Source organism: Elephantulus edwardii, unplaced genomic scaffold (assembly GCF_000299155.1).
Source record: "Elephantulus edwardii isolate Elephantulus edwardi_28Jun2011 unplaced genomic scaffold, EleEdw1.0 scaffold00017, whole genome shotgun sequence".
Taxonomy (NCBI): Eukaryota; Metazoa; Chordata; class Mammalia; order Macroscelidea; family Macroscelididae; genus Elephantulus; species Elephantulus edwardii.
This window is the reverse complement of record NW_006399767.1, coordinates 26,618,923-26,645,262: the sequence shown is the minus strand read 5'-3', so window position 1 is coordinate 26,645,262 and position 26,340 is coordinate 26,618,923. Positions and strand designations below refer to the sequence as shown.

Sequence of the window (26,340 nt, the reverse complement as noted above, 5' to 3'; positions counted from 1 at the left end):
ACCATGGACCACCAAGATAACTAATAGATGTGTCTTGGAGAGGGTGAAACAAAAGCTGCTCCTTGAAAGCAAGGATTTTGAGGCTCCATCTCACACTTTGGTCATGTTGCCAGAGGGATCAGTCCTTGAAGAAGGATATCATGCTTGGAAAGGTGGAAGGACAGGGTGAGAGAGGAAGACCCTGGATGAGATGGATTGACACAGTAGCTGGGGCAATGAGGGTAGATCTGTGAGAGACAACAAGACTGGCCCAGGACAGAGCAGAGTTCAGAGTACCTAGTGTTGCTTTGAGTTGTGGTCAGCTCAGTGACACATAACAACCACCAACAACCCTTTGACTTTGAAACTTTTCTTCTGGACAACTAGAAATGATGCACATGCAAGGTTCATGCAGCACCATTTGCAATAGCAGAAACTGGAAACAAGTATTCTTCAACAAGGAACTGCTTACATAAATTCTATCCATAACTTGAAGGCAGCTTGGAAAAAAAAGGCAGGTCTACATACACTGACATGACGTCACCTCCTGGATACATTAGCTGCTCAGGATAATACTGTGTGGAAATGCAGTATGGAGGCACATGCGTGGTCGCCTAGTGGCGCTCTGGAGGGACATCCAAGGGAGTGGTGACAGGTGCAAGGTGGAGGTACAATATCTGGTGAGAGGCACTGTCGCTGAGGGTTAGGACAAAACCAAGATTTTCTTTCTCTGCCTGTCATTGTACAACTAGTGAATTTTTTTTGTCTTACTGTGTATTTAAAAACCTAACCGGCCATAAGAATTCTCTTGGCATAGTCTGTCGGGGGTTACACTACTAACCCCAAGGCAAGTCTCCCTCCCTAGTGGAACCAAGTAAGCAGTCTCTTCCTGTGTGATTTACAGCCTCGGAAAACCCACTGGAGGGCCAGCTATGAGTCAGTTCCAACTTGATGACAATGAGTTTGAGGTTTTGAGATTAATAAGGAGCCATGGTGGTGCAGCAGTTAAAGCGCAAAAGGTCAACAATTCAAACCCCCCCAGGTGCTCTGCTGGAGAAAGATGAGGCTTTCTGCTGCTTGTAATGATTTACAGCTGAAATCATGGGTCGCTCTTGTTCCTGCGGGGCTTCTACGAGTTGGCTCCACAGCCTTGGGGTTGAGGTTTTATTATGAGTAATGCAGACATCCTCACAGGAGTTACATGTGTGACATAAAGAGACAGGTGGCCTCGATTCCAGTCTTAACTCCATCACTAGATTTGTGGTCTAAATACCTTACCTCTTTGTGCCTCAGTTTCCTCATATGTTAAAGGAGTTTGAGAAGAAAAGCTAACTCAGAGAGTTGTAAATATAGAATAAGATCCATGTTTTACCCACGTAAAAGCTCTTGTTCCTGTTCCTTAATACATCAGCGTACAGGATATGGCTCATATGCTGCTCTGTGCGGAGGGCTCCATGATTTCGTTCTCACTCCATGCTCTCAAAGGAGCTTCTCCTCCCAACTAGTAGAGAACAGGTGAGGAATACCCACGCTGGTTACGGAAGCCGTTTGCTGGCAGTCCCCCTCTTTCTGTCCTTGGGATGATGTGAGCTTCTTGGGTACCTGCCGCTGCCATCAGCTACCTACCTGATGTGGTTGTTACAGCCTTGAATCAGAAAATCAAATCCAGGAGGAACCTTGGGATTAGTCCACCAGTTTACTCTTGGGTGGCTGGGGACTTGCTCCCCAGAGAGATGTGCATGCCCTCAGAGCTGGGTAAGGGCCCTGCAGGGCCTGGTGGACGCAACACCCTGTGGCATTCTTGAGCTGCTCATGGAGGATACAGTCTGAGCAGGACTCCACAGAGGCCTCAGTCAGTCTCTGTTCCCTTTTGCTGCTTCTAGGAGAGAAGGAATTTGTCATGGGGGATGAAAGGCTCACCCGAGTCCTCAGCCAGCCCCAGCTGTCAGCTCTGGGCCCTAATGTTCTCCTTTCTGCTCTCAGGGGCCAAATGTGATGGAAGAGCAGGACCTGCGGGAGATCGGCATCACCGACCCCCAGCACCGGCGGAAGCTACTCCAGGCCGCCCGGTCCCTGCCCAAGGTGACTCTTGACAGCTGTCTCCTCAGCTTCTGCCAGATCTAAGGCCAGGGAGGGAGCTGACTGGGGTGGAGGTGGGGGACTGAGGGGCAGGGTGTCTACTTACCATCCTAGGAGCCCCCGTGGAGCTGGCCCAGAATGTTCCCTTGTTTTCTCTGCACTGAGTATGAAGGTCCTGGGAAGGTCAGCAAAATGCTAGGGTTACTATGATAGGGGGCAGGAAAGTTCCCACCTACTACCAGACTCTGGTCAGTTAGTGTGGACCCCAAGTGTCTGGCCGCTCATCTCAAGCCTAGTCCCCTCACAGGTAGTCCTGGGAGACCCCAGAGTGGCAGAGAGGAAGCACCATTGTTCCTGGAGAGCCAGAGGCGGGTGCACATGCCCAAGCCTCTCCCTCTCTGTTGTGATGGCAGAGTCCAGTGTCTCTGTCCCTTCCACATGCTCAGAGCTCAAGAAACACAAGTGCCACCGGTGACTCGAGCACTTGCTTCACAGACACACACTGTGTTCTCACTGTTCCCCTACACTAAGACCTTGATCTTGAGAACAAAGGAGTGGGCATTCTGAAAGTGTTCCTCCCACCTTGGTTCCCCCTCCAGCCATGTTCCCCCAGCTGTGGGGCTCCTCAGACGGGGAAACTGAGACCAGAACAGACAAAAGCATATGCAGAGGGGTGGACTCAGGCCACCATGCCCTACAAGACTGCTGTTTGGTCTCTGCTGTCTTCGAGGCCTCTAGTGGCAGTCCCCGTTTCTGTCTAGTCTCCATTGTGCTTTGTGGGGTGGGCCTGGGTCATCGTGAGGTAACTGTCCTTGGATGAGATGCCAGCCCCATCTCCCCACCTCACCCCACAGGTAAAGGCGCTGGGCTATGATGGTAACAGCCCCCCATCCATGCCTTCCTGGCTAGACTCCCTGGGCCTGCAGGACTACATCCATTCTTTCCTGTCAAGTGGCTACAGCTCAATCGATACTGTGAAGAACTTGTGGGAACTCGAGCTTGTCAATGTAAGTGTGGCCTCTTGTGACCCAGCCAGAGACCCAGCTGTGAACTGTCCCTCAGGGTAACTGCCTGGTCCACTGGGTGAGGGCTGGGGGTGCAGAGGGCACTGTGAGCCTGACCAGCTGCCTGACATCACCTGTCTTGCTCCCTCCCCTCCACACTCAGGTCCTAAAGGTCCACCTGCTCGGCCATCGGAAGCGCATCATCGCCTCCCTCGCAGACAGACCCTATGAAGAGCCCCCACAGAAGCCCCCAAGGTTTTCCCAGCTCAAAGTGAGTGGTTGGGGATTAAGAAAAAGGACAGTGTTGTCTGTATTTTGTTCCTTTATAAGTAAGCAGTCAAAAAATATCCTCCTCCTTGTTCATCTCTTGTCCCAGCAGTGGGAATGGATTTCAGTAGATCAGTGGGTTCTCGCACACAGTGGCAGGTGGGACTGAACCCGAAGCTTTTCAGTGAGCAGCTGGGCATGTCACCATTGCACAGCCCTGCCAAAAACTCCAAATCATTGCCAACAAGTCGGAACCAGCTCACCGCTGACCCTCCAGTGGGTTTTCTGAGTCTAAACCACTCGAGGAACTTGCCCATCTTTCTCCCATGGAACCACTGGCCCTATCATGAGCCCTGCCAGATCTTCTACACCAGAATCCTGAGCTTGACTCTCAGATTGGTTGTGTGAGTCAGGGAACCACTAGCTGCAGCAGAACTTGACGCCAGAGCCCACACAGCTGACACCTGCATATTGACATGTGCCGGGCCCAGGGCCCTTAGCCCCTTCAGTTCTCCAATGGTATCAGAAAGTGGGAGTGATTTTACCTCCTTTTTACACGGGAGAAGTCTGAGGCCCAGAAACCAAACATCAGTTGACATTCAAATATGAGTATTTGTCTTCTGGCTTTATGGCAGTGGCAAACTAACAGGCCAAGTATTTTCTTACAGAACAGTTTGGGACTTGTCTGTGGGTGCCAGAAATCTGTATCACAAATTCTGTAGGGTGGTTTTATCTTTGATAAATTTAGAAGTGGTTTTACCAGCCCTCTAACTGCCCTTTGCCTATACAGCTGTGGCCCATGGAGCGCGTTATTAAGCTGCAGGTGCTCGTGGTGGCTGCTCCCTCAGATCTGTGTGGGTAGAGCGAGGCTCCAACAGAATTGGATGGTTTTGATTGTAACCAGGCTGCGCCCCACAGGCTCTCTGCGGCCGTGCCTTCCCCTCAGTCTACACTGCAGCCCAACCCCACCACCCCCGATGCTGCTGCCCGGGCCTGGGCCCATATGACCCAAGTGTTTCCTGGATCTCTCCCCACTACAGTGCCAGGATTTGCTTTCCCAGACGTCGTCCCCCCTGAGCCAGAATGATTCTTGCACTGGCCGGTCAGCGGACCTGCTGCTCCCCCCAGGGGACACAGGCAGGAGACGGCATGACAGCCTCCACGACCCGCTGGTACACTCGCGAGCGGAGCGCTTCAGAATCCAGGTGGGCAGGAGGGGGACTATGGATGTGTATCCATCTCATTCCCAGATCCATCCAGGGACCCTGCTGCTCCCCTTCTCACGCCCACCCCAGCCTCTGTGTCCTCATGCCAGACTCCTTATATTTCTCTTTTTCTTTTCTTTATTTTATTCCAGTTTACTTACAAAGTTCATGTACCTTGTTTTTCATGCCAGATCTTTCCCATTTCCTTCACCCACCCCTCCCTCTACCCATCAAATTGCACAACTCTGTGATTTACCTCCCTCCCCCGCTCACCCATCCTTACCCCTCTGCCCCTACCTTTTCCCCCCAACTGGATCCTCATACTCGTTCTACGGTCATGGTCTTATACAGTATTTGTCCTTACGGAACTGAGTTAGTTCACTTGGCATAATGCTCTATAGTCCCTCACAAGCTAGGTATTGATTTTCAAAATCATTGCTCCTACATGCTGCTTAGTATTCCATCGTGTGAATGTGCCAGAATTTCTCAATCCATTCTGTTGTGGTTGGATATCTGGACTCTTTCCATGTTCTTGCAATGGTGAATAATACTGCTATAAACATTGATGTACAACAAATCTCCATTTGTGTTTCAGTTCTAATTTTCTCTGGGTATATTCCAAACAGTGGAATAGCTGAGTCATATTGAATTTTTGTGTTCAGCTTTTTGAGGAAATGCCAAACTGGCTTCCATAATGGTTGTACCATGTTGCAGTCCCACCAAGTGTATAAGCGTTCCTATCTCTCCGTATCCTCTCCAACATTAATTACTTGCTGTCCTTTTAAACTTTGTCTTTACTACTGGAGTGAGATGGTATCTCATTGTGGTTTTGATTTTAATCTCTCTTATTGCCAGTGATTTTGAGCATTTCTTTATGTATCTGTTTACCATCTGACATCTTCCTCTGTGAGAAGTCTTTCCATAACTTTTGCCCATTTTGTAATTGTGTTGTTGGTCTTTTTTTGTGGATACCCTGTAGGATTCTGTAAACTTTTGATATGAGACCCTGATTTGAAATGGTATTGCCAAATGTTTTTTCCCAGTCTGTAGGTTTTCTTCCTCATATTTCTTGGGAACTTATACATCTCCTGCTGGCTGCTCAGGCCACCCCCGCATCTTCTATCACCTCGACTTGTCAGTCTTCAAAAGTTGAGCTCCACCCTTCTGCAACCACAGGACCCTGCCGAGCTACTCTAGGCCCTTCCTTGCTCGTCCCTTACAGCCCATTTGCTCTCCATCGCTCAGTCCTCTGCTGGCCATCTGTTCTCTCTTACTCTGATTCTTTGCTGGAACTGCCTCCTTTTCTACATCCTTTTGCTCCTCCTGCTAACAAAGCTTCAGCCTGGGTCAGACTCCATTCTTGTTTCTGCAGCCCACTGCTGGCACAACTGGAAAGAATCACACATTCATCTTGACTAGCCCACCGGTTCCAGGGCCTCCAGCCCAGCAAGGCCCTTGTGACTTGCCCTCAGCCCAGGCCTTGGCTCATGGCTGCCATCTCGGTCTGTTAGACACAGTTCGGGCCAGTGTCCTCCATCCTTCTAAAGCAAACTTTAGCTTCAGTCTTGCTTTTTCTCTTGATTTGCATTTCTCATCTCTGCCCTCTGCAATTTCCCTTAGATGCACAGTCATGAATTTTAAACTGTTATCTGTCTAGTAGTTTATTTGCTCTATGTTGAGAAGACCTGTGCTCATTGCTTTTCTCTCCTTTCCATTCCTTCTGCCAGGGTCCTAGTTAAGGACCTCATCATCTCTCACTGGACTACAATTACCTCCTTTGCCCCTTAGCTATTACCAGAAAGGTCCATTTACAATCATTTCTAGACAGGGACAGTTTACTGACTCATGACTTCTCAGCCTCTGAGATTAGATCCACAGTCCCTACTGATGCTTCTTGCGGTCTGGCTCCTGCTGGCTCTACCTTCATTCTTTAATCTTGAGCAATATTCACCAGCTTGCACTTCCCCACGTTGACTCTGCTCTTTCCACTGAGTTCATTTCCCTTTTTCTTTTAAGACCATCGTGCCACTTTTCTCCTGAGCACGCCCTGACAGAGGCTTCCTGTTAGGGAGCTGGTTCCTGCTTCTCTGCTCAGCAGCCTTTGCCCTTTGCTCTGGTGTGGCAGCATCTCTGTTGCGTTTGAATTGTTTGCCTCCCTGACTTCCCAACCATAAACTCCTCTGCAGTGGGCAGTGGGAATCTTACTCTATGTGTCTTGCAGGAGGAACACCAGGAGGCCAAGTTGACCCTCCGTCCCCCCAGCCTGGCCGCACCATATGCCCCTGTGCAAAGTTGGCATCACCAACCAGAGAAACTCATCTTCGAGTCCTGTGGTTATGAAGCCAATGTGAGTTGCCCCCTGCTGTGCTGGCACAATCGGCCTATCTGCTTCCAATCCCTTCCTAGTGCCACTCTGTTCTCTTCAGACTCTCCTGGTAGTGAGAGGGCAAAGGGTGGAGGTCTGTGGATAGGATTAGAGGAAATAGAGGCCTCCCTGTCAGGTCAAGAGAAAGGATTGATACTGGGAGAGGAAGCTTCCTGACTGTGGCTGGCCCTGGTTTATTGTGTGGGAATGCAGGTGTCCTAACTCCACTGCTTACCCCATAGTATCTGGGCTCCATGCTGATCAAAGATCTTCGAGGGACAGAATCCACACAAGATGCCTGTGCCAAGATGCGGGTAGGCTGGCTGTGGTGTGTATGGGTGGGATGGGGTGGGCAGGCTTGATGGCAACACTGAATGAGCACACCAGCTGCAGCCTTCTGTGTGAGGGTGGACGAGGGACAGGGCCTGTGGAGTCCAAGTAGGGCCATAATTTTTTCCTATAGAAATCTACCGAGCACATGAAGAAGATCCCCACCATCGTCTTATCCATCACGTATAAAGGTGTCAAGTTCATCGATGCCTCTAACAAGGTATGTTTCTCACAAGGACTGTTGTGGGCAGTGGGACCCACTTCATGTCAGGGCCGTGGGGCTCCAGGACAAGTGACCCTGGTGCCCTCTCCCCATCCCTTATTTCCACCAGATAAATTTCTTCCCTCAGAATGTTTCTAGGCCCCTTTTCTTACTCTCCATTCCCACCATTTAGCCCAGGTCCTGATCTCTAATCTGTTCATCTCATCTATTTATCTGGATCCCTGCCTTTATCCGCTGTTCCCCCCACCCCTACCCCAAACTTGACTGCTGGTCATCCTCCTTAGTGTTGACCTCGCTGACCTGCACTCAGTCCTTCTATGGTTTGTTGTTGTTGTTGTTGTTGTTGTTGTATGCCGTTGAGTTGGAACCAACTCATAACTGACCCTTCAGCGGGCTTTCAAAAGCTGTAAATGGTCCAGGAGGAGATTGCTCATCTTTCTCTCTCAGAGTAGCTGGTGGATTCGAACCACCTGCTTTTGAGTTGGCAGCTCAGCTCCCTATCCACTAGGCCTTAAGAGCTCCCTCCTTCAATAGAAGAGTTCCCTTAATGGGCAGAGAGCTCACCACATGTAACTTCTGTCACCTGTTCCTGAGATCCTTTCCACTGCCACCTCTTGCCCCTGCCCCTGCCACTCCCTGGAAAGTAGACGTTCCTATAAAGAGCTAGTGAAAGGATGAATCATCTGTTCCCTCAGTTGCAGTGGTCAAGGGTAGAGACCTCGGAAATGCAATGTTAGACAGTCCCTAATTCCATCAAAAAGGAAAAGAAAAGTTGTATTTGGCTTACTGGTCCAAGATGGGACAAAGAAAGGTAGTGTTAGTGAGAGTTGGGTGAGTAGTGTCAGAGGCAGAGGGGCAGGCCTGAGGGGACCACGAGCCAGAGAAATTCCAGAACACTGCTTTCCCTGCAGAATGTCATCGCGGAGCACGAGATCCGGAACATTTCCTGTGCCGCCCAGGACCCAGAGGACCTCTGTACCTTTGCCTACATTACCAAGGACCTGCAGACCAGTCACCACTACTGCCATGTTTTCAGCACAGTGGATGTGGTAGGTGGAGTTCTGGGGCTCAGATGGGCTCTGGATCCCTTCTCTGAGATGAGGAAGTAGCAGAGTCTGCAAGCCTGGAGAGTGTCTGTCCTGATGAGGCGCCGAGTGGGCCCTGCAGCCGAGATGGCAGGACATAGCTGACCTGGCACCTAGTCCACACTTAGTAGTGAAACCTTTGTAGTCATCACGCCAGGTCCCCTTCCTGCAATGACAGGACTAAAACATAAAGGGAAGGAAGTAGCTTGTCTAGGAGTTTGTGACAGAAGTTTTTCCAGCTCCTTACTGAATATTTCCTGAGTCTAGTAAGGCCTCAATCCCTCAACTCCCTGTGATTCTAGTTCCCAGACCTTCACCTGGGCTGCCATCATCTGATCTCACCCCATCCCATCCACATTAAGTCAAACCGTCCTGCAGGTTTTCCTGGGCTGTAAATCACACAAGAAGACATTATCCAATGTACTTTTAGCTGTTGGATTGGCAGTACACTTCCGTACACACTACACCACCAGAGCTGAGATGGTTGGTTGCTCCTGTTCCTGGTAGATGCCATTACGTCGACTGCAAGTCACAGCAACCCTGTGAGCAGATCTGAACTTGCCCAATCCTGCAGCATCCCCACGACCTGTCCTGCTCAGCCCACTGTAGAAGGCACTGTGTCAATCCATTTGGTTTTATTAGAGTTTTCTTCTCTTTTGTTGAACCTCTATTTTTCCAGCCTGGTGTCTCTCTCCAAAGACATAATTTCCTCCTGAAAATATGCCCAAAGTAGGTGAGACAAAGTTTCACCTTCCTTGCCTCTCAGGAGCACTCTGGTTGTACTTCCTTCACAGCAGATTTGTTCTTTTGGCAGCTCTCGGTATATTCAGTACTCTTCACCTCCACAATTCAAAGGCATCAATTTTTCTTCTGTCATCCTTAGTCATTGTTCAACTTTCAGATACATAGGAAGCAACTGACGCTACCATGGCTTGGACCAGATGCACCTTAGTCTTTAAACTGACATCCTTGCTCTTTAGAACTTTAGAGAGAGAGAGATCCTTGGCAGCAGCTTTCCCAGTGCAACATGTCTTTTGGTTTCTGCATGGCTAGTATCAGGGATTATGGATCCAAGTAAAATGAAATCATTGACAACTGCACTCTTTTTAAATCTATTATGATGTTGCCTTTTTTCCCAGTGGTGAAGATTTCTGTCTTCTTGATGTTGAGATGTAGCAAGCACCTCAAGTCTTCCTCTTTTTCAACAAGCAAGGTTATGTCATCTGTATAACTCAGGTTCTTGAAGAGTCTTCCTCTGATCCTGATGCCACATTCTTCATCATAAAGTCTAGCTTCTCGAGTAATTTGCTCAGCATACAGATTGAACAGATGTGGAGAAAGGATACAGCTTTGATACACTCCTTTTCTAATTTTAAACCAGCTGGGTAGTTCCTAAAATGGCTTAGCTTTTCTCCTGGGAGTAACCATGATCTCCTTGGCAGTTTATTTTCTTCTCTCAGATTATTGCTCAGGCTGCACTCCGGGTGCCGCAGGCCATGGGAGCTTCCCTTTGCATACATTGCCCACAGGAGGGGACATGGGCTCCGTGCTGCCCTGAGGTCTGGCCTTTGGGCGCCACTAGAGCACCTTACTTACATCAAACTACCATGTTCCATGTCTGGTTAATTCTGCTGTAACACAACATATGTCTTAAAAATCAATATGCTGTGAAAAATCACACAGTAAATACCCTAGGGTATGAAGAAATGGAACAACACAGTACTCAAGATACTTATTTTTTTTTGTCAGTGATGTATTTTTTAAAAATATAGAAATCTTTTTTTTAAAAAGCCCCCCAAAAAAGTAACAGTACAATTTTACGGAGCCCTGGTGGCCTACTGGCAAGAAGCTGTGCTGCAGTCCTGAAGGCACGTGGTTCAAGGCCAGCAGCTGCTCTGCAGGAGCAGGATGGGCAGTCTCCTCTGCTGTGATTAACTGCCTCTGAAAACCCGCCGGACGGTCAGCTATGGGTCGGTTCCAACTCTGCAGTGCACAACAGCAACAACAGTGCCACTTTGTTCACATTGAAATGGTAAAGAAATACCAAACTACAATACTAAATGGCACTTTACCTAGAAAAGGTCTGAGGTTTGCTTGTAAACATGTGCATCTGTGTGCCTGCCATGACCACTAGCTGTGTGCACAAGGGAGAGAGAGGGGCAGACACAAAATAAGACTTTACAGGAAAGAAGGAGAGGTCAGAGGGAGGGAGGCCATCATGAAGGGGTGGCGGGAGGGCGCTGAGGTCCCACAGATCTGATCTAGATGTGCTGCTGACGTGTAACATGTGTCCTCTGGGGTGAGCCCTGTGTGTGTCCCCAGGGGTTCAGCACTGTGGTGTTGGAATCCCCCTCCTGTGGCTCAGATTGAGCATGAGGGAGCAGAAGCTGAGTGTCAGGCTTGCATTGCCCCTAGTGAATCGATTGTGTTGGAACAGACCTGAACTTTCAGTACACGTGTTCCAGCAGTGGACTGCACTCAGGCCTGTTACCTGTCCGCGTGCTGCCTGTGCCTGTGCAGGGTGCAAGGGAAGTGGGGGTTAGAAGGGGCACATCTGCTCCTACAGCCCATCTGCTAGCTCTGTGCTCTGCTTCCTCCCAGAACCTGACGTACGAGATCATCCTGACACTGGGTCAGGCATTCGAGGTGGCCTATCAGCTGGCCTTGCAGGCCCAGAAGTCCAGGCCGATGGGAGCCACCGCCACTGATATGATTGAAACGAAATCTTCAAAACCGGTGCCTAAGCCTCGAGCTGGCATGAGGAAGTCAGCAGTACGTGAGCCGCCACCCTACACCCCCGGGGGACTTGAGGGCTTCAGGGCTTGGGATGGACACAGCACAGATCTTCTCATTGCAGATAGCTGGCTCCTCGGGAACAGCCTTGTAATTAGTGACCCCACTGAGACCCTCACCATGGGAGGCACCAGCCCCTCAAACATGCAGTGGGCAGCTGTCCACCTCTGTTTTCCCCACTCCATTCCCTTGCTGGGCTCCATCCAAGACCAGGCTGTCATGGGGCTGCAGAGAGTACCCCCAGGCCAGCCCCTGTAACGTCGTCCCTGTGTCTGTGTCTGCTTTGCTCTGCACCCCAGGTGCCGCTGCCCCCCGATAGTCGCTGTTGTTACTGTCACACCTGCACCACCCATCGTCCTTCTTACCTACCGCTGCCGTCTGTTAGTTCTGGAGTCAAGGTCTTTACACCTCCTGCTGTGTGTGTGTCCGTCTCCCTGAAGTGACCGTGAGCTCTCTGTGACTCTCTCTCTGCTGTGCTGCCCTGTGTGGCATTCTCTTCCTGTCCCCCAAGACGCCCTGCCCATCTGTCTGTGCTTCCGCCCTCTGTTTCTCTGCTGTGTCCTCACCAGAGGTCTGGGGTGATTGCTGTGGGCTTACAACAGGGGAATCTCTTGAGCACTCACAGACCCCTCCTCCTGGTCCTTCAGGTTTGGAGCTTAAAGCAGGGTGCCCCGGTAGAGCAGCGGCTCTTCTAATAGAGCAGTTTTTAGAAATTGCCCCTGATGAGGCCCTGAAGCGGGGCCCTCCCGTGGTTCCAGAGAGGAAGACACCCTTCCTTTAGCCAGTGGCTTCCTGGCTGAGGAGAACAAGGGCTGCCAGCTGTTGGCTGTCAGCGCCAGCGAGGCCTGGACAGGGTGGGGCATGCTGGACTCTGTGCGCCTCCCAGGCCTGGCACAAAGCGTCCTCACTCTGCCCTTCTTCCTTGTTTGGCAGCTGGAACCACCTGATGCGGACCAAGATGCCCAGTCTCACGCCAGTGTCTCCTGGGTGGTGGACCCAAAACCAGACTCTAAGCGGAGCCTCAGCACCAAGTATGAGACCACTATCTTCTAAAACAGCCCACTCCCTGTCTCCACTAGTCTCACTGTGCCTTTGCCCTCCGGTCTTTCTGCTCTTCTCCACTCTCTCCTTTCAGCTGCTGACGCCAAGGTCCCACCCTCACCAGGTCTGCTCTCCTCCTGGGCAGCAGCCCTAGACACTGTACGCTACCAACGCTGTACCAACCCCACCGAGCACTGTGAATTCTCCTCCTCGAGCTGAGGACAGCTTGAGGGGGTGAGTTGCCTTCGAGGTGTGGGCACCAGGAGGGCTGAAGGGCTCCACTGTGCCCAGGAGGCCTCTGCGGGCCAGCACTGTGAATCCTGAGGGGGCAGGGCAGCTTTTGAGCAGAATCCAAGTCGCACCGAGAATGATCCCCGCCAGGCCGGGCCGGGCTCTCGGCTCTCCTCCTCCTGTGCTTCTCCACTGGTCCATAGCTGGGTGCAGCTGCCAAGCGCTGTTTTCACTTTTCCTGACAAAACCAACCACTGTGACCACCCAGTGCCAGAACCCCCACCCCGCTCCCAGCGGCTGTAGCCCCACCCCTCTCCTCCGCTCTAAGGTGCTGGCCTCCCTTCATGGTTAGGTCCATGAGTCCTGGGGCCCAGTGATGTGGCTGGCCAGACTGCTTGCTGTGAGGGTCCAGGGAGGTGTCAGGCCTCCAAAGAAGGGGCTCTGAGCATCTCAACATCAAAGGCAGCTGAGCTTGAGTCACTCACTCCAGGAAAATGGGCTAACGTGTCTGCTCCCTCATGTATCTACCATTGAGTCACATGGTTTGGCAGGCCTGGGGCCCAGCTCTGGAGTGTGAAGCCTGTGTCATGACTCATGCAGGTTGTGTACCCCTGTACAAGGTGTACCTCCTTCCCTCACAGAGCGAGGCACTATAGGTCAGGGGCCTGGGCTCAGCAGCTTCCATTGTCCTCCCAGCCCTCCTGACCCTTCTCCATGGTGTGGGGTCAAATGTAGGCAGCCATCCTGGTCGTTGCCCTGGTCATCTTCCCTTTGCCTCCCCTGACCTTGGAGAGGAGAGGCTGCTGCTCCAGAGCAGCTCATGGAGTCGAGTCTGAAGAAACCTCGCATTCTCCAGTGTGGGCGGGCGGGTCAGCAGAGCTGACAAGGGACAGGCAAGAGCAATTCTAGTAGGAAGCAGTGCAGATGTGGCCGAGTCCAGTTGAAAAGCCAGTAAGCAATTACTTCAGAGTTCAAACCCGAGTTGGTGCACCAGGGTGAGTCTCCTGCCTGTCTGTGCATCCACGTGCCTTCAGAGGGACATCCCGAGCCTGAAGCAGTATCAGCATAGCCTGGGCGCTCGGGCCAGACCACACAGGACACTCGGGAGGCGGTGAGGGACTTTCTGTCTCGCTGTGTATCTTCTTTTAGATTCCTCTCCTCCACCTTGTGAAGGCCCCTTTGGTTAACCCTTTCCTCCCCCGTTGTGTTTGCCTCTGCCAAGCTGAGCCACTGAGGAACCACACTGTGCCACGGAAACCTAGCTGTAGGGGCACAGGCTCCACCGCCGCCACCACCACCGTCTCCCTGCAGCTTTGAAGACCCAGGCCCATGCTCCGCCTGCAGCATCTCCTCAGCCGCGGGCCTGTGCCTGTGCCACCAGGTGTAGCAGACGAGATGACCTCCAGAGAGCCAAGAAGCAACTTGTCCAGGACACAGTTTTTTAAATAGAAAAAAAACAAAAAAAAGTATATTAAAAAAAAATTTAACAACCCACCAACAATGAACTTTTAACACTTGGTTCAAACCTCTAGGTCAAACTGCCAGTCTTTAGACAAAAGATCCTAAGGTCAGTCAGAGGACCGGGAAATGAGATTGGCTCCGAGGACAGTCTGCCCAGCCCACTGTCCTCAGGGTGGGCTCTCGTGAGGTCTGGTAGGTCTGAGGAGAGGGTCGAGGTCTATGGGTGAGTTGGAAAGAACAGGCTCAAGGGACAAAACTAAGGAGATTTGTTAGTCTGCTTTTCAATCCCCACCAACCTAGATGTCATCTTTACAAACTGAGCAGCCTCTTGTCCCATAAATAGCAGGACACGACCTCTTCAGTATGAACCCAGCCTGAGAGGGGCCTCGGCACAAGCCAAGGCTCCAGTCCAGGTCTGCGTTCTGACGTGACGGCCTGGTGGCCAGGTGGAGAAGGGTACGGCATGGTTTGTAGCCAGAGTCTGGGGCTCTCTGGGCCTCCCCAGTTGCCTGACCTCCTCTAATCACTCACCCAGTGGGCTGGCCACAAGCTCTATGTTGGCATCACACTGCCTGTGTTGTCAGAGAACAAGCAGCTTTGTTTGGGGCATTAATGGGTCAGCTATGAGTGCTGCTTGCCAGCTCATGATTTGTCTGATTAGGCCTATGTGATTAGGGTTTCTTTTGATTCTCTGAATTACTGGTCTGATGGTTCTCAGCTGCGGGGCTGAAATACACATGTTCATCCCTGGTTTTAGTGGTCAAAAAGGCTGAATAAGGTGACAGTCGATTTGACTCTTCCCTGATGTGGCCTTCAGGGCAGGCTGGCATTTGGGTACTCTGTTGCTGCTGCTTCAACTTTCCTGCTGGCTTGCTTTCTTTCTCATTCTAGTTGTATTCTTCCACCTGGTGTCAGTTCTGTGGTCTGAGTGTCAGAGCCGAGTAACTGCAGGGCTGCAGAGAGGAGCAGGCAGCTCTTCCTGTAGGTACTTGAGCAGACCTCACACTATATTGGCGCCGTTCATCGGTCCCAGGGTGTATCTTTCACGTCTCGGCTGCACTTCTCTTTTCCAGCAAAAATGATGAAACTCCATGTTGGTGTGTGTGCAGGGAAGCTGCTCTTGGGGCAGAAATGGGAAGCAGGCTGGTCTCTGCTGGCTGAGGCCAGGCCCTTGGCTTCTGGCACAGCTGAGTAGGTCATCCTGCACTTCATGGTACTAAATCGTGGCCTTGAGACCTTCAAGTGTAACTTCACATTCTGCTCCTTTCAGGACCTGAGGATTCCCATTAGCTACTGGTCCAGCCCTTGCTTTGCTCCAAGAGTTGACATCTAAGGTTCTTTGTTCTACTTGTGCTTCAGGGTAGACACCGATGCCCTTTTTCCCTCCCAGAGGAGGACGCTTCTTGTCTGAGGAGCCTTTGTTGTAAGTGGTAGGTCCCAAAAGGAAGCTCTGTATAGACACTACAATGAGTCAAAGCTGGTTTTTGTTGTTCAATCATAGGTATGCTTTTTCTCCCCTTGAAGCTGCTATATCTTTATTTATTCAGGGTATTTTCATATTGGAAAACCTTGGTGAGTCTGCTCTGGCTTTGGGTTTGTTTGGTTTATTTCTGAGCTTTGAAGAAAGGAAGTAACTGGACTTTGTTCTGTAGTCCTGTCCCAGGGCAGGTACTTCCCCCTCTGGGCACCACCAATGTAGCATAAGGATAAGTTGCACATGCAAAAACCCTTTGACACCTTGAACACCTCTGTCCGTGCAGGTGAGGCCCTGTGGCAGACACTGTTGCTGTTTCTGAACTGTGAAGGAGCCCACTTAGGTGGGAAGTTTAAAACGGGTCAGTTACCTGCCCGCTGCAGGATCCTCGCTGGCCTGTTCCTTTCTCTTCTGCTTGCCTGCTGCTCTGAGCAGCGGGGTTCTCCTCTGACCGGCTCTGCATCTGCAATAGTTTGCATCCCTCTTGGGCCTCTTGCATCATATTCTAGTTCTGTGAGAAGCCGTGGGTCTGAGCAAGCGGGATTCTCCTCTGACCGGCTCTGCATCTGCAATAGTTTGCATCCCTCTTGGGCCTCTTGCATCATATTCTAGTTCTGTGAGAAGCCGTGGGTCTGAGCAGGCCGCATCATCACTGCAGTCAGCAAGAGTTTAGAAAGCAAGTCTGCTCTCAGCCCCTCTTCCAGCCCCTCAAGATGCCCTGGCCAGCAGAATGGCTGTCAGACATAGATCACAAGAATGTTGTTGCTGACGGTCTGGCAGTGGGACTGAATTGTAATAAAAATGTTATTTAATCTTTGTCTCTGTATTTTGATACTTGAATGACTTCCCCTTTTATTTTACTGTACATATAATTGTTAATCGGTCCAATTTTGTCTGGATTATAAACATCTTGTGGTACCAAACATAACCAATCTGTGCAACAACATAGACTGACCTCACTACACAAGAGAGAGTGTAAATATTCCTGGGCTTCCAGCTTTGGTTTTGTTATTTTCATAACTGTACAACTTAGACAGACTGAATTAATAAATGAAAGCGACATGAAACCAACCTTCTTTCTTGGCATCTTTGTTGAGTTGAAGTCTTTTGGGATTGTTTTCTGGCAGAAGTGTGGGCTTTAGGTGGAAATGATGGGATGGCATGGTTAGGATTTCTGCCATCTAGAACTCTCTTGCGAGACCTCTGGTAGCTCAGTGGTAAGGAGGCTGACAACCCAGAGGCATGCAGTTTGAAGCCACGAGCTGCTCTGTGGAAGACAGATGGGCAGTCTCCTCCAATGTTCTTTACTGCCCCAGAAAACCCACCGAAGGTTCTGACTCCGTGGGACACACAACAGAACTCTTGTTCTTAGGAGCATCTTGTTCTAAATACCAAACGGGCCACATTCTAATTACTGGCACAGGGCCATCAATATCACCTCTGCATCCTGAGCCACTCCACAAACACCTTGTGCCCTCTGTGCACAAGGCAGCATGTGGCCCTCGAGCTGAAGAACACTTTCTTCCATAAAGAACTTAGTTTGTTGTGGAAGCTTCAGACTAACACAGGTAGGTCCCTCTATGAAGCCATCAGTCAAAGGTCAGTAGATGGTCAGAGGGCAGACATCCCAGGAAGCCGGGTGGCTAGGAGAAAGGAAGTGCGGATGGTAACTGTCCCGTCATTCCTTAAGCACCTGCTCGTGTACTCTAAACCTTGCTATAAATGTTACATATAACCATCTCATCAAGCCTCTGTCTTAGTTATCTCTCTTAGTTATCTGCAGTACAGTCAGAACCAACTCAGCTCACCCTACAGTGGGTTTTCAGAGGCTATAGATCACACAGGATGAGACTGCCCATCTTTCTCCCTCGAACCAGCTGGTGGATTCAAAACCCCTGCTTTAGGGTTGGTAGCACAACTCATTACCCACTAGGTTACTAGAGCTCTCTTGGTGCTGCTTTAACAGAGAAAGCACAAGTGAGCGGCTTTAAGAAGTACTCTTACCATTTAGAAGGTCAGATATCCAAGTTGAGGATGTCACCTCTCGGGGAAGGCCCACTGTGTCAGGCGTGGAGGGAAGTTCTCGTTTACTTTAGCCTCTCAGACCTTCCTCAATCTCAAGGCACTTTCTTGAGCATAGACTCAAGTCTAGAGTACCCCCAGCTCAGTTTGCTTTCCTCCTCTTTTTATCTCAGTAAGGTAGAAGTTCCTACAAACCACACCCTAGGGGAACACCCCTTACATCAGATTAGAGCTGGGTTGAGATGGAGGGGTTTCATATTCCACCCTAATCTCCCCCCCCATCTACTTAGGTATTTTTGTTTATTACTATCACATTGTCTTACTCTGTTAATTTTACATGACTTTGTCTTTATATAAATTTTAATAAACCAGTGAACTCAAAACATTTATTCTTCCTGCAGCTGATTTATTGAAGAAGCAGCTTCTCTTCATAAAGATGAAGATCTTGCCTTGCACTTGCCCTACTGAATATATCATATGAGAATATAGGACAAGAAGTGGTTTTAAAGCAATACTTTTTAAAATTTTTTTAATTTTTTTTTTATTTTATTGGGGAAAACATATTGGGAGTACAGGGAGGCGAGGGTTGGGGGCAGAAGGGTGAGGATGGGCAGGGATGTAGTTGCAGAGCTGCAGAAATTGGTTGGTGGGGGGAGCAGGTGAAGGAAATGAAAAGGATCCAGTGGGGACCACATGCTACAGGGGAATGATAAGCATTTTCCAATGGTATTTAAACCAACTGTCTTATTCATTTGGAAACTGGATGCAGACTCTCTGGCTTCTTCATGCTGAACAGGAGTGTTGATGTGAAGGGGGAAAGGGAGGACACTTGATTGGTAATCTTGGGTTAAGGCTGCTTGCCTTCTTGTTCTGTTAGAAGATATTTTCCTGTCATTTGCTCCCCTCTGGACTGCAAAGTGTTTTCCCAGGGGGTCCAGTGGGGATGGCTGGTTGAACCCAGAGGCTCCATCCTCCTTTGCTTCTTTAGCTGGCAGTTGTATTTCTTTTTTGTCACTGGCACTGGGTTTGGGGTCAGGTCTGAAGTAAAACTCAGTGTTAAGGTTACCTATAGGAAAGGGAGCAAACCTGAGAATTGTGAACAGGCTCCCCACAGGTCTAAACAGCTTCTGGCAGAAGCATTCAACAGATCAAAATATGTGGTGCATTTAGGATGTTGGTCCTCTTGGACATGCTGTCACTTTTAAGTGTCATCAAGCAGACAACTCACAGTGACTTTCAACAATCCATTGTATTGGTGATCATCTTCTCTGGCCTGTCCAAGGAAACCCAAACCTGCAGGCGGCGGGGTGCACATCCCCGTGCAGGCTGCCAGTGGGTGCGCACCATCTCCCGCATGTCATCTCCTGTGCGGGTGGCCCGGGGGCACACATCATCTTGAGTGCCACCCCACACACACACGCGTCATCTCCTGCATGGGTGGCTGGCGGGCGCACTTCATTTCGCACGCAGGAGGCCAGTGGCTGCCCACTTCCTCTGCCTCCGGCATCTTGGCTCCAAGAATTCTCTCCAGAACAAGTCCACTTTGTGGCAGTGTGGTGGCTCCGCTGTACCAGTCTTGGGGAGGCCTGATGCCCACCATCCATCTTGAGTGAGGGAATCCATAGGTTCCGGCTGTGGGAGCCTCATGGAGCTGCTGCGGCAGTGTGGCGCGGTGTGGGCTCTGCAGGAGGGGGTTGGGAGCTGTGGGACTCACCCATTCCTTGTTGGGAATCCTTGAATTCCTGTTGTTGAGCCTCAATCTTCACTGAAACTGTTTAACTGTTCAATTATCAATAAACAGAGGTCTGTAGAAGGCCCTAGTGGCCCTGTTCCAAGTGGTCCGCTGCTCCTGCAGCTCACCATGTTGTCTCCGCCTCTGCCGCCATCTTGGATCTCAAAAGCAATGCTTTTAACTGTAACATTTAAAAAAGTTGAAAAGATCAAAGATCAGGGGATATTTGGAGCTTAAGTGGAACTATAAAAGAAAAAGGCCTGATGTAAGGTAACCATGTCTGAGAATAGCTGTGCACATGGCCCTATATCTGGATGCAAGTCAGGCAGGACCAGGTTCAAGTTTGAGTTTCTCTTGGAGTTCCTGGAACTGCCTTTGGTTCCAGCTGATGCGGATCTGGAGGCTGGCCATGTCTGCAGAGAGCTGCAGGCCCTCCTGGAAGCTGGTTTGTGCCTGTCGCAGACTCTGAGGAACCAGAATTCCAAACCAGTTCAGGGGATCCTGAGCACCTGCTGAGGGCTCTGGCTGTGGAGTCTTAGAAAGGCCCTTTCGTCTTCGCAGAGCTGGCTCTTGTGGAACCACGTCTTCGGGTCTCCTACTAGCCGTCTTCACCACCCACACAGCCTCTGGAGTCCGTCCTGAGCCTCGCTAGTGTGGACACAACAGCAGGGCTCCATGTGGGAGGCATACTGCAGAGGACCCACTGACTTGGCACCCTTGGCTAACAAGCCTTGGAGAGCGAGAACCAACCCTCCCCTACTCGGTCATTCAAAGCTGCCCGCTTCGCCTCTAGTTCTTCTAAGTCCCGGAGCAGCTGCAATAACAGTGAGTCCAACTCCTCTCGCAGGCCTACCCCCACCATGCACTACACAAATAACCACCCTAATCTTTTTACAGCTTTATAGTCTATCATCTCATGGGGATCATTACATACAGGTGTTTTGGGGGAGATAGTTAAATCTGTGACAATCTTTTATCATGTCTGTTTATAAGAAAGAAACATTCAGAAAGATTCAGCCACCTTCCTGGACCAGCTGGACCTGGGCAGTTGTGTAAGCCTTTGAGTCCAGACTGATTTCAAAATTGCTGTTGACAGAATTACTTTCACTTAAGCTGCCCAGCCCTCAACTTGTATCAATGAAATATTCTGTTGTAAAGGGGCCTTGACAATTTAACAAGCCAAGACAAGGGAAATTGTTTTCATATAACTATCCACCCAGCTAATAGCAAAGAGAAGACAAAAACCAAGGGGTTATTTAACTCCCAATTAGAGATTCTGAATCCACCATACATTACAATTGGAAAATTATGGAAGGAGCATCTCACATTCCAGACTAAGGGTTCATTACCTTCACATGCCTTTGCTCCCTGGCCAGGGCCTGCTTTCCTAGCAGAAAAACTATGGAAGAGAAAGCTCTGGTCAACTCATGTCATTGCTCCTCTGGACACAGGCTACTAGAATACATGCCCATTATTATGGTTATGTGTCGTTGAGTCAACTATGATTCATAGAGACCCTATGCATGGTAGCTCTGAACCTTGCTCTTATCCTGAGCTAATCTCATTGATTCTGACACACCTACCCCCATTACCCCAGTTACTGTGTTAGTCCATCTTATCTGGTGTCTTTCATATACTGACCTTTCACCCTTCCAAGCATGATTACCTTCTCCAAGGACTGGTTCCTCCTGGCAACATTCCCAGAGTATGTAAGACAGATCCTCAAAATCCTTGCCTCCAAGGAGCAGCTTTGCTTCATCCCCCTCCAGGACAGACCTGTTTGCTCTCTTGGGAGTTCCTGGTATATTCAATATTCTTCAGCACCACAACTCAAAGGCATCAATAATTCTTCTGTCCTCTTTGGTCCCTTTCCAGCTCTCTGATGCATTGTGAGTAATTACGAAGAACATGTACTAGATCAGGCACAACTTAGTCTCTAGACTGACATTGTTGCTCTTTAGCACTCTGGCGAGGACCTTGACAACAGACTTTCCTAATGCAATTCATCTTTTGATTTCCTGTCTGCTGGTGCCAAGAGGGTTACTTGTGAAACCAAGCGTGCTGAAATTGTTAACAATCTCAATCTCTTCTCCATCTATCAGGATACTGCCAATTGGCCCAGTGTGACAATCTTGAGACTGAGAAGATGGCCATTATTGTATGTGATTCTTTTTGGAGAAGAAAGTGCAGCCAGAATGCTCCTTGAAGACAAAGATGACAAGGCTTCACTTCTCATACTTTGGACATCCTGTTGCTAGGTAAAGCTATTCCATGGAGAGGGGAAGACGGTCAACAAAGGAGAGGGAGACCCTCAGTGCAACGGATTGACACAGTGACTGCAGCAGTGGGCTCAAGTGTGTCAGATGATGAGGACAAGCACAGGACAGGACAGGGTTCAGGTTTGTTCTTAGGGTCACTGTGAGTCATACTCGGCACCTAATAAAAACCTGTATTACACAGATGACATAATTTTGCTTGCTGAAAGTGAGGAGAATATGAAATTCTCCAGAAGACCAATGACTACAGTCTTTGTATGGATTACATCTCAGCATTAAGAAAACAAAGGGCCTCACCATAGGCTCAACGGTCAACATTATGAAAGATGGAGAAAAGACTATCAATCTTGCTTGGGTCATAAATCAACACCGTTGGTACCAGCAACAGTCAGGAAATCAGGAGATGAAATGCTTTGGGCAAGATTGCTGTCAGGCATTTCTCCAGAATTATAAAGAGCAGTGATATCAGTGTGAAGACTAAGTTGCACCTGGTTCAAGCCATGGTCTTCTCATCACCTGCTCCATCAGAGGGCTGGACAGTGGGTAAGGATGACAAAGGAATCGATGCCTTTGAGTTGTGGTGCTCGAGGAGAGCACTGAATATCCCTTGGACCACCGAAAGAACAAACATACATATCTTGGGAAAAGTGCAGCCAGAGTGCTCTGGGGAGGCAAGGATGGTGAAGATTCATACTTGGAAAGGGATATCAAGCTTGGAAAAATGGAGGGTCAGAGAAGGAGAGGAAGAACCCCAATGAAATGGACTGGCATAGTGACTTCAGCAGTGGGCTCATCAGTCAGATGAGGAGGACCCAGGATAGGACAGGGTTCAGGCTGGTTGTTTATAGGGTCGCTGTGAGTCATAGTCAACATGACGGGACATAACACTGCTGCACTGGTTCCTCGGGACCTGCAGGCAGGGAGGAGCGGGCACTGCCTTCTACGCCAAAGTCTTTGGGTGAAATGTGAGGTAGGTTCTCCCAAACCTTCCTATTCACTCTTTCTGTCTCTTCAGAGACTCCTATCTATCACATTGCCCTTCGTGGTGCTCTGTGGTCCAAGCTCCTAGGGAGTTGGGGCATTAGGATTTACAGGCTGAGATAGAACTAGACCATTGAGCTTTACAACTCCAACACTTTCTGGGACTGCTCAAAACATCCACCATCCAGCCTTAGTCTTGTCATCTAAGCTTCAAGGGCGTCCAGGCTCCACTCAAAGCCCAGCACACAAGGCATGCAGACCCTCCAGCCTGGTCTGGTTCCAGCTGTGTCTCACCCAGGCCCACATGCCCTAACCCAACACCTGAGGACAGAGGCTCGAAATCCTTCCTCCACGCAGCCTTGAGGACTCCGAGACTGCTTCCAAGACTCTTGTTTGCAGGAACACTATTTGACTAACAATCATTTACCAAATACAAGGATTTCCCCACATCATAACTGTTTCTTAGTAAGTGGAGCTGGGGTGAAAGGACAGCCACCTGGGCACAGGGGAGTCCTATTCCTCCTCATCCCAAAATTCATTTCAGATTGCTCAGATCTAACAGAGGAAAATGTGACCGCAGTAAAGGTAGAAGGGAGGGTGGGGTTTCTTTTCTTTCATAATCTTTGCATAAGAAAAGCCTTTCCAAGTCAGTTACAAAACCCTAAATCCAGTTTTAAAAATAAAACATTACTGCATGGTAAGATACACCATTTAAAAAAAATAAACAATTGGCAGATGTTACACCACATGTAACAAAGAACAACTTGACAACAGCCACCAAAAAAGAAAACTGGACCTCTGCTTCCAGGAAGATGGGGTAGAGGCACTTTCCCCCTATTCCTGCTCAACACAAGTAGAAGCCACGGGCGTTTTATAAAAATAACAGCCTAAACACAAGAAGATGGCCACTTGTTAGGGATGACAGGGCAATGGGGCTTTTACCTCACTATCTCAGTTGTGAGAGTGAAGAAGCTGGTACATCAGAAAACACAAATATCCTCTCAAGCTTGTTCATTTGTGCTCATCCCCCCTCCACACACACACTCCAGCCATGAACAGAACAAAGGGAAAGAATCACATGATCATCTTAACACAGAGAAGACACTTGACATATCAAATACTTTCATTATAAAACTCACTACCATCAAGTCGGTTCCAATTTATAGCAACTCCTCTCCATCTGATAACAGGAATTTGTGTAAAACCACAGCGAACAATGCAAGGATGCTCATTCTCACCACTGCTGTTCAATTCTCTACTGGAATCATAGAGCAATAAGGCAAAAAGTGAGAAATGAGAGTTTGGTAAATTTGAAAGAAGATCTAAAACAGCCCTTTTGCCAATGACATGATCCTGTATTTGTTGTTAGCTGATGTCAAGTGGATTCTTTCTTGTGCTGATCTCAGACCCTGTCGTATGTCACCCATGTCTGCATAGGTCCATTCTAGTCCATTGTAAGCTACCTCTGCTAGCTTCGTGGGAAGGAGTGGGGCTGCAAACTGATAGGAACCATTCAAATCCACTAGCAACTCCGTGGGAGGAAAACAGGCGGGCTCCTCTCATTCCATTCCAAGCCTCTGAAAACCTGAGGGTCAGCTGTGAGGTGGTTCTGACTGTTGCAACTACTTAAAAAGAAATGCCTGTCAACCTCCTCCAGAACTTGATTGGACAGTATTCTGATTCTATATGGAAAATCCTAAAGAATCCACAGAAAAGTCTTAAGAGGTAAATAAGTGAGTTGAGCAAAGTGGCAGGATATAAAAAGTCAACACACAACCAGCAATAAGCATTCTGCGGGGTGAGGAATTGAGATAGTAGTTCTATAAAAAAATAATTCTCACAGATTTATCCAAGGAAGTGGAAGACCTGTCCACTGAGATCATTGCTCAAAGAAATTAAGATTTTAAGAAATTAAAGATCTAAGAAAAAAAGAAATGTGCAAAAATCGTTATGCCAGCAATATTATCTCAATCTACAGATGTGATGTAATCTCCATCAAAATCCCAACAGCTGTCTTTGCACAAGTGAAAAATACAAATCTTAAATTGATACAGAACTGCAAGAGGCCCTCGATAGTCAAGGCAAGTGTGACAAAGAAAATCAAAGGTGGAGCCATTACACTTTCTCAAGACTTACTACAAGGTTACAGTGATTAAAAAAAAAAAAAAAGTGCCAGCATAAGGATGTTGTGAGATGCTGTCAGATGACCACAACCCATAGCAGCCCTGTGAACTGCTGGTGTGTATTCCCTGCCCTGTCCTGTGCCATCTTTATCATCTCTGAACAATGGACATAAGGATAGAATATTGACGATAAACAAACCAACCATCTGAGTCGTGTTGGAACCGACTCATAGCTGAGCCTCCAGCAGGATTTCTGAAGCTGTAAGTCACATGGGAGGAGACTGTCCATCCTCTTTCCGAAGAGCTGCTGGTGGATATGAACCACAAGTGACACGTCACCTCTGCCTTACCAGCACAGCTCCCTACAGACTGCGCCACCAGAGCTCTGGAACACGTGTTGTTGTCAGGCTCCATGGAACTGACACATAACTGACCTTCCAGCACATTTTCAGAGACAGTAAATCGTGCAGGAGGAGACTGCCTATCTTTCTCCTGCAGAGCAGCTGGTAGATTTGAACTGCCTGCCTTTGGGTTGGCACACAGCTCTTTACCACTACGTCATCGGAAGTCCCTCTATAAAAATAGAGGCCAAAAAAAGACAACTGAGAGTCCAGAATTAAACCGTTGTTGTTGTTGTGTACCATGGAGTTAGAACTGACTCATAATTGACCCTCTGGTGGGTTTTCAGAGGCAGACAACCGCACTGGAGAAGATTGCCCACCCTCCCAAGGAGCAGCTCCTGGATTCCAACTGTTTGCCTATGGGATTGCAGTGTGGCTTCTTACTACTAGGCCACCAGAGATGCATTATCTATTAACAGCCAATTGAATTCTTTGAGTAAAAGTATACAAATCAGATGCGTTTTTCATTCAATCATTCATATACGATTTTAAAAAATTACTTATAATTCATCTTTAATTTATTGCAGTGGCTAATCAAACCTTCTTCTCAATGTTAGCCACAATTTATTGTGATCCCTGTTTATCCTCCAAAACTGATTATCTGTGTGTAAACTTGTACCTAGCTGTCTTTTATCAGTGGTCTTATACCATAATTGATGGAGAAAGGATGTTACCCTGGCACACACCTTTCCTAGTTTACAACAATGTAGTGTTCCAGCGACAACAGCCTCTTGATTTAAGTATAGGTTTGTACAAGCACAGTTAAGTGTCTGAGATTCCGGTTCTTCTGGACGTTAGCCATAATTTGTTATAATCCACACAGTCCAATGTCTTTGCATAGACATTAAAGCGTAAATATTGGTATTCTTTGCTTTCTGCCAGAATCCATCTGACATCAGCAATGATAACCCTAGTGCCACAACCTCTTCTAAATCCAGCTTGGATGTCTGGTAGGTCTCTATGTACTGTTCTAGTCATTTTTAAAAATTATCTTTGACAATATTTTGCTTGCATGTGCTCTATGTTTGTATTTAGTGATTGACATATCAGTCAGTATAATTAGATTCATCCATGTTAGGAAGTATTTTCACAAATTTCTGATCACATTTTGGTGATGCATAATACTGCATTGTGTGAATGTAGTTTCTTGATCCATTCATCCCGTTGATGACTACTTGAGTTTTACACAACTCTCTCCTATTGTAAATAATGCTGCAATAAACATGGGTGTGTATGTCAGTTAAGTGCATTGTGTTGTTGTTGTTGTT

General features: G+C 48.7%; 1 protein-coding gene and 1 pseudogene across 3 annotated transcripts in view; one reads left to right on the top strand and one right to left on the bottom strand.

The window, feature by feature from the left end:
• ANKS1A (ankyrin repeat and sterile alpha motif domain containing 1A) overlaps nt 1-13,982 on the top strand; it is a 287,821-nt gene extending 273,839 nt beyond the window's left edge. Inside the window, exons 14-24 of one of the 3 annotated variants that reach the window (XM_006882059.1) lie at nt 1,963-2,061; nt 2,913-3,065; nt 3,226-3,333; nt 4,370-4,534; nt 6,756-6,881; nt 7,142-7,213; nt 7,363-7,449; nt 8,364-8,501; nt 11,139-11,309; nt 12,264-12,361; nt 13,825-13,982. In XM_006882059.1, coding sequence (XP_006882121.1) covers nt 1,963-2,061; nt 2,913-3,065; nt 3,226-3,333; nt 4,370-4,534; nt 6,756-6,881; nt 7,142-7,213; nt 7,363-7,449; nt 8,364-8,501; nt 11,139-11,309; nt 12,264-12,361; nt 13,825-13,828 — 1,221 coding nt within the window. In that variant the 3' untranslated portion in view covers nt 13,829-13,982. Of the gene's footprint in view, nt 1-1,962; nt 2,062-2,912; nt 3,066-3,225; nt 3,364-4,369; nt 4,535-6,755; nt 6,882-7,141; nt 7,214-7,362; nt 7,450-8,363; nt 8,502-11,138; nt 11,310-12,263; nt 12,384-13,824 lie in introns of those variants that run through there. The other 2 variants (XM_006882058.1, XM_006882060.1) reach the window with 2 other exon arrangements.
• Nucleotides 13,983-19,612: 5,630 nt separating this feature from the next.
• LOC102859898 lies at nt 19,613-20,153 on the bottom strand (annotated as a pseudogene).
• Nucleotides 20,154-26,340: the final 6,187 nt, after the last annotated feature.